The sequence below is a fragment of the Trichoplusia ni genome, chromosome 10 (genome assembly GCF_003590095.1).
Source record: "Trichoplusia ni isolate ovarian cell line Hi5 chromosome 10, tn1, whole genome shotgun sequence".
Taxonomy (NCBI): domain Eukaryota; kingdom Metazoa; phylum Arthropoda; class Insecta; order Lepidoptera; family Noctuidae; genus Trichoplusia; species Trichoplusia ni.
Window position 1 is genome coordinate 11,508,703 of NC_039487.1, and position 9,946 is coordinate 11,518,648.

General features: G+C 36.9%; 1 protein-coding gene across 1 annotated transcript; it reads right to left on the reverse strand.

The window, feature by feature from the left end:
- Window positions 1-3,110: 3,110 nt before the first annotated feature.
- On the reverse strand, window positions 3,111-6,502 carry LOC113498028. Its single transcript, XM_026877909.1, has 2 exons — window positions 6,496-6,502; window positions 3,111-6,349 (listed from the first exon to the last, which is right to left on the reverse strand). The coding sequence occupies exon 2, from the start codon at window positions 6,328-6,330 to the stop codon at window positions 3,343-3,345; it is 2,988 nt and encodes a 995-aa protein (XP_026733710.1). The 5' UTR covers window positions 6,331-6,349; window positions 6,496-6,502; the 3' UTR covers window positions 3,111-3,342.
- Between the last annotated feature and the right edge of the window lie 3,444 nt (window positions 6,503-9,946).

A 9,946-nucleotide genomic window follows, 5' to 3' on the forward strand; every position in this document is an offset into this window, starting at 1 on the left:
GCTTAGAATAATGCGAATAGTGCCAATTCAATCTAATTTTCATTCATTTATTGGTCATTGTATATAGCAGAATTGGGGCACCTGCTACAGTACACTTACTTCTGATGGTCAGTCGGAGCAATAAGATTTTTTGATACTCTTACACGTATACTTTTTCCCGCGTAAAGAAATTGAAATCTCTTGCTTCTTTTGCAGTTTCTTGTTTGAAATTTTTAAACTGTGTAGGTACCAAGTAATTATTGTAACGTTCAAAAGGGCCCATGAAACGGCCTACTTGAAGTATAAATGTTTGTTTCTGATAGTTCTTGAACTAAGCGTTAGAGTTGTAGTATCCATTCGCAATAACAGGCATTTCAATCAATTTCCTCGCAAGTGTTAAATTGACTCGTCTTGACACCATTTATTGGCTACATTAACATGACATTCATCGTGCTACACAGTAACAATTGTATGATTGTATGGGTTCCATTGTAGAGCATTTATTAAGAACAGGTTTTTGCTTTTAATAAGATGCATTATAAAACTAGCTGGTGCCCGCGACTTCAAACACGTGGTTAGAATTTTCCCCGTTTTTCCACATTTTCTATTGTATCTTCGCTCCTATTAGTCGTAGCGTGACGTTATATATATAGCCTTCCTTGATAAATGGTCCATTTAACACAAAAATAATTTTTCAATTCGAACCAGTAGTTCCTGAGATTAACGCGTTCAAGCAAACAAACAAACTCTTCAGCTTTATATATTAGTATATATATATTAGATTTACAATTCTTCATCCTAACTGCGAATAGTGGGTAGTGTAAGTCCGTAGCAAGTTTTGTTCTTTCTCAAAAACCCAATTTAGTCCAACAAATTAAAAACCTAATATTGAAACACACCCTTCGCTTTAATTATCTCCTAAATAATCAGCATATTTTGGCAATATTATCATAACAGTATTTTTAATCACAATGTTACATCGATAAGGTTAGTTTATCTGTTTACAAAGATAAAACATCTATTGTCAAAAATAAAGCTATAGATAAAATATTGGAAACACAAATTATCTGTTCTTGGAATGGTGTAAGGGGGGGGGGGGGGTGAAAGGCATCGTTGCTTTAACTTCTAATTCACAATATTCTTGTCTCTCTCGCTTGCTGAGTCAACTTATTTTAATATATGTGCAGACATCAAAAGTACATCAAAATGAAATGTGGTAGTTCCGTTTATTTTACGTATTATGCGATTGTAAATTCTTCATTTATAATAATAATTAAGCTATGACAATACTGTAATATGATAATATGTATGCCAGTTCGTAAGACTTTCTCAAAAACGATGACGTTCTACACTTGGTAATATAAATATTGGCAGGTGGTTACTCGCCGCGTACTAAGGGTCAGCGCAGACAGAGAGGAATAATCACCACGCGGTCTCAGGAATTTTCTTTCGCTCGAGCTTGCGCGCGACCTCGCGAGCCTGTGCGAGTAAACCGTTCTGGGTTATCACTCTACAGTAAACATGCCAGTCTTGTTCACAAAAGTTCGTCAACGATGGTGTACTGGGATATGATTATAATTTGTTTTTGTGCGGAATAAGAAGAAATGGAAGAACATGTTAAATAAAATAAGGCGACAGACACAGAATATGGGTTGAAGAGGACGCGTACGACGCGGGCGCCGCGCGGGGATACCTTGCGTATCTTCGAGGACGCGCGAGCATAATATTTTGACAGGTTCAAGCATTTATTCACTTTATTGTTAAAATAATAAAGTTTATTTTCAAGTCATCGGCCTAGCCTTTTCCCAACTATGTTGGGGTCGACTACCAGTCCAATCGGTTTCAGCTAAGTACCAGTGTTTTACAAGGAGCGACTGCCTATCTGACCTCCACAACCCTGTTACCTGGGCAACACGATACCCCGATACCCTCAAGTGCGTTAATAAAATCCTCTCCGTTGCGCTCCGTTCGGTCTGCGCTGAGCCTAAAACGGACGGGGGACGACTATGCGACACCCGTGCGAGCGGCCAGAGGGCCTAGCCAAGAGACCTGAGGGCCTAGCCAACAGACATGTAGCCAATAGACATGCACGCAAACACCAAGAGAAACGTTAGTAATATGGATATAACAAAATCCGAACGCTAAGTCACGTGGTCAAATCAAACGAATAGAAAAATCGTAACAATCAATACATCGATCGCTAAATCCCATACAAATGATACAAAACGGTAGCCAACATGCAATTTTGACAAGCGTTTACGAATAGAAAACTAAACGATCGCCGGGACCCTGACGTTTATGACAAAAAATGGCGTCATTCTACAATCAGCTGTTTGGATGTTTTTGAGAGTTTTGTTTTGTTGTTTATAATTCAGTTTAAATTTAACTATGCATTCACTTAATATGTTGTGGTGCGCTCAAAATTAAGGGTTTAATTAAACAAAAGTAAATATCAAACAGTAAGTATTCTCAAATATCACTATTCTTATTATTTATTCTTTCAGGTTTCAAAGATAATTTGGAGTACAGGTGCAGGGGTTTCTATTGCTACGATAACAACAAATAACTAATAAAAATGCAAATTTAGACTTAATCCTCTTCTTAAGGTCTCTTTCTTCTTCCAGTTTTCCATATATCCAGAGTTTGATCCAAAAACAGCAAATTGTCACCAATCTGTGTTCAACTCGTTTTAGTTTAGAAACCGTATGATGTCTTCAAGAACTACAGAAGTCTTCTTGATAGAGTTGATAGGCATTAAAAAAAACCATTAGGTATATTTGTATAATATCTTCTCTTTTTTAAGAAAACACGACTCCCACAGTAAGGAATTTAATCCTTGTGTCGCGGGGGCTTTTACAAACATATAATTCACAAGCACAAAACACCCAGACTCAGAACAAGCGTTCGTGGGTCACACTTAAATGCTTGTCCTACGCGGGGATCGAACCCGCGACACGTCGCGCACAGTGGGTTTGGTGTGGTGACCTCGACCACTCGGCTCCGTACAGCCAAAACGTAAAATATGTAACATTTGATATTAAAAATAAAATTAACGTTTAATATCACAAAAATAATATAATCGCTGTATAAAAATCTAAATCAGTAGTTTAAAACATTTATATTAATAGACACCTATTAAATAAGGATAAAAATATTTCATCACTATTTAAAATATTCGTTGCGCCTATTTTGCGCTTATCTTGAGTATAAATTCAGGTCTAAAATCAGTCCAAAAATTGTTAATTTCGCTTAAACTATGTATTACATACATTTCATGTCAATTATGCAAAATTGTTTTAAATTAAAATATTTTGAATTATTATATTATTATTAAAATTTGCTTATTTTTTGCTACGTCGGTCATCAAGGGTGCCCTGTATTCGCTGCTGCCCGTGGAAAAAGTTTACTCAACTCGTCAAAGTTGTCTGAATTCTTCAAAACATCTAAATTCTTCTTCTGTTCATCGGTTAACGCTCGCCTATCATCATTTCTAATTGTTTCAAAACTAATATCGTCCAAAAACAATTTATAGAGAGCTTTTATAGCATCTCCGTCTTTAGCAAACATGAAAGCTTTTTTCAACAGTTCAGTGGAGTAGTCGCGAGAGTCGAAGATGTCGCTGATCACGTCCAGGAACGGGTTCCCGTGATCCAGGACATTCCCGAGGTCGATCCCTGTTAGCATCTTGCTCGTCTTCCGCATCAACCAAACGTTACACTTGCACAAAACATTGGCAATGTCAGCGAGGAGCATTTCGACCATAACGTGAAACTCGTGGTCCCGCTTGAACCTCAGCTGACACTGACTCAACGTCCTATTCGGGTAGTCCAATAACTTCGTCAACTGATCTATTCTTGTTATCAAACATCTTATCCATTTGTCTCGTATCGTTCTAGTCGTCTCCGTGGAGATGTCTATTTCGATGTATAAGTTTGCATCCAAATCTTCTATTCCGTCAAACTTATGATTTTGCACAGCTGGTTGCTGCGATGTCCCGCAGATCCGTTCCATCTCATCTAATATTTTGTCCATGATATTTACTGCCGATTGGTCAGGATCACTATATTTAACTTTATCATCAAATTCCACTCTTTGAGCTGAAAACTTATCTGTCTCGTATAGAAAAAACATGAGCGCATTTTTAACACACTTCCAATCAATGGTTAAGTCTTGTATCTGATCCATCCTATCCAATAAAGGTTGATCAACTTGTTTAATGGACTCCATATATTTTACTAATTTACCACGGACATCAACTACTTCTGATTTTGTTGGCCAATCAGGTAGTTTTTTGACTTTAAATTGTTTTAAATCTATTTTGACTTTCTGGATGTGGTCGTAATTTACTTCTACCTTTCGTAAAATGAGTTTAATGTTTTGAATGTGTTTTGGTAAAATAAGTAAAGCACGATTTGTAATCAGTTCTGTAGATAACTCTCTTCGCTTTAACAAGCGGTTTCTGTTGTTAGAGACCAAAGGTATTTCAGATAGAAGGTCTCTGGAGAGGCCAGTGTGGCGCCACACTTCTTGGTTATATTCATCTTCGAAGTCACTACCGTCGTCATTATAACGATCGATAATATCATTTATCCGATCTTTAGCAGCACATGGTAACTGATAATTTCTTTCATTAAGAAAATCTAAACCTTTGTCAAGAAAGGCCTTGTCGAGTATATGTTTGTAAATATCAAGAATTGGTTTTATACCTTCAAATACTTTTAGTAAGTCATTTCGTACGTTTATAAACGTCTGATCATGCCCGTTGGTGACTGAGATTCTCCTACTGAGTTGACCTTGGCCCACCTTTGACAAATATAATCTTATATTATTAAAACGTTTCAACGTTTCTTTAGACAATTCTATTTGCAGCAGTGCTTTAGTCGCATTCGACACATGTTCAGATGCCTGACTGACGCCTGCCTCCGAGCTTTTCATCATTTCCCCAATAACTTGGAGGGTTCGTTCTATCATCAATACATTCACGACTTTACTATTCTGTACGACTTTAATATAATATACAATTTTTTGTAACGAATAATTGTCACGTAAGTAACACATTGGCTTCAAATAGTTATCATCCAGCAATTCCTTTTCCTTTACTGAAGATTTTTTCTTTCTTTGTGCAGTTACTTGATTTGTGATCAAGTTTTGTGGAGCTTTGCACATCACATGCTTAATCAGTATTCGTTTTAAATACTTTAGATGTTTTTTGAAATATTTTCGTTCCAGATACAGAACTGGAGAATTATAAACTTTCTCCTCATCATACCGAAGGTTTAGGGTACATAATTGTCCATCATGAATACCAAGACGGTTTTCTTTCACTGCAAGCTGTCTATTCGGCGATAAATAGAGTCGCCAGTCTTCACTGGTTCGGTACAGGAAATGATACAGTACACTTTCAATATCTTCGTATAACTTTGCCAAGCGTATGTATTGATTGTTCTTCGTACTAGGTTTATTCGTCACTACGAAACGTTTCCTAAGATGGTATCTCAGTACGGTTAAATTCTCCAAAATTATTAAGGACACACATAAATCCATTTTACGGAAGTACAATTCATACATGGTGTATTGCAACATTTTTCCGAATATACTCTCCTTGTCTTCAATTGTGGCTTGGATTTCCATTTCTTTTTCCGTTATTCTACTTTTTATTCTTACTTTATCTATATTGGAATAACAATCATAAGTTCGTAAAACTTTATACAGCAGAGTCCCGACTGACTTACCCTTTTCTTTGATACCAAGTACACGATTCGGTTTGGGCTTTAATTTGTGTACAGTGGTGTAAAGTTTGCATTGGAACTCATTAAACGTTATCAGGCTGTGTACATCTGTTAGCATTTTTTGTTCTCGTATCAATCGGCCTTTACAGAGACCGTAGGCGTCTTTGAGTAGAATGCCAAGTGTTTCCATATTACTGAGGACGTAGTCCGCGTCCTTGTGGCCGGACCAGTACGTGTCTCCGCACCAGTAGTCGTAAAGCATTTCCGGCAGGTTGAAGTCATTCGAGCACATCGCGTGCGTCATCGCGATCGTCCTCTTCTGATTCAGCTGCTTCTCAGACAGGCCTCTCTCAGGCAGGTACTCCAAGATATCAGTTTCATTCAACAGATAACACAGTATAACTGCGCGATTGTGTTTACACGCGGAAATAATCAAATCAAGCTGTGTCGTATGAATCTCCCCAATTTGGTGCATGTCTGTATCCAACGATACATGGCTGTGAAGTAAATCTACATTCTTTACTACATCTTCGAAGATACCTTTTTCAATAGCTTCGCTCAAATCTCTCATGCAGTTCACGATGGTATTTGCATTTCCTGCAACATTAGTACTGGTATTCATATTTGCGACCCGATGCTCACTGTAAAGAAAAATGCGTGTATTATAATTTTAAATTTAATAAAGGCATTTAATACGAAGTATTTTACACTATTTTCACTAATATAGATGAGAATAAAAATGTTGGCATTACATAATTATTTGGATTCTAGACTGATGCCTATTTACCCCTTAATACCCCTTAATAAACAATTGAGATGATCAGAAAACCACGGGTCCTCCTTTCTATGGTACAAATCCAATTTTCTGAACTACAGCGAAACAAAAAACGACTGTATGTACTTAAACTGCCTCTCCAAATCAAGTTTACTATCTTCCCTCACTAGGTGGCACTTTTCTGTAGCGCCCGGTTCGCGCTTTAGTTACGCGGACTCATAATATTTATTTATTTTTATAATCTATATATTATTATATACTATTACTAATTAGTTCAGTATATTTTTAAGGTTAAGGGTTTTAAATACTAATAAAAATATATATATAATGTTCGTGTATTTTAAGTACCTAAAAATAGGGTTTAACCTAAAACTTTCTACTAATTATAATGCGCTTTATTAAAAAAAAATCGGAAATTCCCGCCCTGACAACCAGATAAAATTTATAAAACGAAGCTAAGAATTCGCTTGAATATTCTGTTTCAGTGCTATTACATTTAAGTCAGCACTCGAGTATATTTCAATTATCACAAATTCCAATATTATTATTCACTTACCTATTAACAAATGATATATCACTATCACTAGACTTAAAGTAGCAAGAAATATTCGTTACCGTAAAGAAACTATTTAAATCGAACCCAAAATGGCGGCTACAACAATTTCAGTGTATTCGCTCCAGAAACACGCCCGGCATTGAAACGATGACGTCACATAAGTAATATCATAAACAACTTATCGAATAGAAATAACAGTGCACACTGTGCAGTGATATATTCTAACATATTGTTGTTCATTAGACACTTGTAACGATAGCCGTATTTATTTTGATAAGGACTCGCACCATGTTTTAGAAGCACGTTCTAAAATAAGCGTTGTTTTAAAACTAAATTTTAAAACCATTACCATAAAAAGGTTCAGAGTCTGATAGTCATAATCAGTAGGTAAGTGAAGCTTAAAAGATAGATATGTATACTTTCTTAAGGGCAACAAACTTAAAAATATGAAATAGGTATACCTACAACCGTCAGACCATCATACTTGATTTTAACGCAGCTTTTAGACCACCTAATATTACCTTATAAAAGTGCCCGTTTTTACAACTTCATTATTGTTTTGCTTTTTACGATACAGAAATGGTATGTGGGAGGGAACCTCTCTCGATAAGTGGACTACCCAACATAAAATTGTATTTGTTTCCAATTCGAACCAGTAGTTTCAGAGATTAGCGCGTTCAAACTAGCAAACTATATATTTCAGCATTATATATTTCATGATATAATATCATGATAACTTAACAGAGGTTTGCTAATATTCCGGTATTAATTTAATATAACTCGATAAATTAGTGTACCTCATATTCATATTTCAACCTGGAATGTAATCAAGTTTTCGCGCCTTTCTTTATGACTAATGCTTGTAGATATTTAGGTTATATTCCGCCAATTCTTACAAAAGTTCCCGCTTCTTTGCGATTTTTATTGCAATTGACTAAGTTTATAACAAATTAATTATTAAGGAAGAAGAACAAACTTAATAAACTCATTTTTCATGAATGCATCTGCTTGATAAGCTAAAAGCTTTATATTGTACTTTAGTTAGATCAAGGTAAATAACAGGGAAAGAAGCAAAAAAGTAGTTACTAAAACATAAAGCCATGAAATTGGTATACTCAACCCATGTACTATACATACTTTTTAGTAAAAAATATGAATTAAAACCATCAAAACGTTACTTATAAACTTGTTAGTTCTGCCGGTATATGTACTTAGCTCCATAAAAAATTGTTTGGTTCTGTCTAATCTGTCTGTCTATAAATAACTCGATGAGTACAGATAAAATATATAATAACCTAAGGTTTTTATCTGTGCTAGTACGAACCAAATCGGTATATAAATAATACATAATAGATATTTTATAATAAAAAATATATATAAAGAACAACAAGTACAAAAAGTAGGTACAACTAAGTTTCCTATTTAATGAACCTTTTAAACAATTAAAAGTTTTATACAGTATAGGTATACTGTATACTCTGTATACTGTGTACTGGTCTCTTCGTTAATAACAGATATTGTATTGGTATTTGGCTTAATAACCATCTAAATTGATTCTTATCGGAAATTAATTTCTAGTTATATAAGAATTAAATTTTAACAAAAAAAATTAACATACCTCAACTAGATAAAAAGTGAGAAGTGCAACCCTATATTATACAGGCCATCAGAGCAAAGCTGCATTGGAATTTCTTAATAATAGATAAAAAAAGAGTTCTGAGAGCTTTTAGCGATATCTTTGTTATTTAAATATTACCCCAATCGATACTTATTTATTTTCGCAATAGTAATATATGCACACTCTTAATGTAATCGAGTTGCATGGTATGCTTAGGTACTTTATTCTAATGAAATAGCGCGGTTCTCTCCAGTAGAGGTACAAATACTTCGTTTGTGAATGACGATTTAAAAACTGTTTAATCTTTAACAATATAACCCGGAGCGGATTGGCTACCTTATAAGTTATAGAGTAAGAGCCCTTTGACCCCCAGACCTACGTTATTTTATAAAAGCTGAAACGACCCAACTTAGGTAAGAACAATGGTTGATTTTGGAGTTTGGGTCCCGGTGGCTACGGCAGATAAACGGTACTAAAAGTGCCAGGCAAGGGGTCGGAACTATCTCGCCGACCATTAGGTACGCGGAAAGCATGCCAAAGCCCGAATTTTTGCTACAAGCATAACTAACAATCCATAGACAATGAAATAAAATATACGCTTTTACCGCAACGCTTTGGATACATGTCATTTCGTTTTACAAAAGACGCGTCTTAGCTATGTTAAAAAATTGAGATGTCCGTGGACGGAGGTAACTAACGAATATCCTTATCCTTGAACTAAAGCCACGGGATTAAAAATAGGAAAGCGATTGACTTGGCCTTGTTTGCTTCTATGACGAACTTACGGTAACGACAACTTTTTTTATTTTTTTTTGTCGCTGGGTAAAAATGCTGTTTACGCATCCCCTTCCCGCCGGGGGCGAGAGAGGGGTATGTGGGACTCCCCGGTGAACAGCGTTCCCGGTATACCCACTAAAAAGACCCAGCGGCACTCCGACCTCGCCTGAGTGGAGGGGCCTGGGAGTCTATGTCGTCCAGTCCCCCACCGGCGACTGCCTGCCTTGCGGCAAGCCCCTCACGCTCCCCCCAGAGGGGAGGGAGCTTTATAATGGCCGGAGCATGGGGGTGATAGTTGTGATGCAGGCGGTGGCGCCCCCGCGCCAGTCGCGCTGATCACCCCCTGGGGCGGATGAGGATGGGCGCTGTGCTCGCCGTCTTCCGCCCCTTCTTCGTCTGCGGAACGGCGCCGCGAGAGGGTCGCCCGCATGCGCTCCGCTGCCTCCTTCTGTGACATGACGACCTCACAGAAGGAGGCTACCGCTTCCCATGCCTCCGCACTCCCCAGCATG

Coding starts and splice junctions, on each gene's coding strand:
- LOC113498028 (XM_026877909.1), bottom strand. CDS start 6,330: ATGAATACCAGTACTAATGTTGCAGGAAATGCAAATACCATCGTGAAC.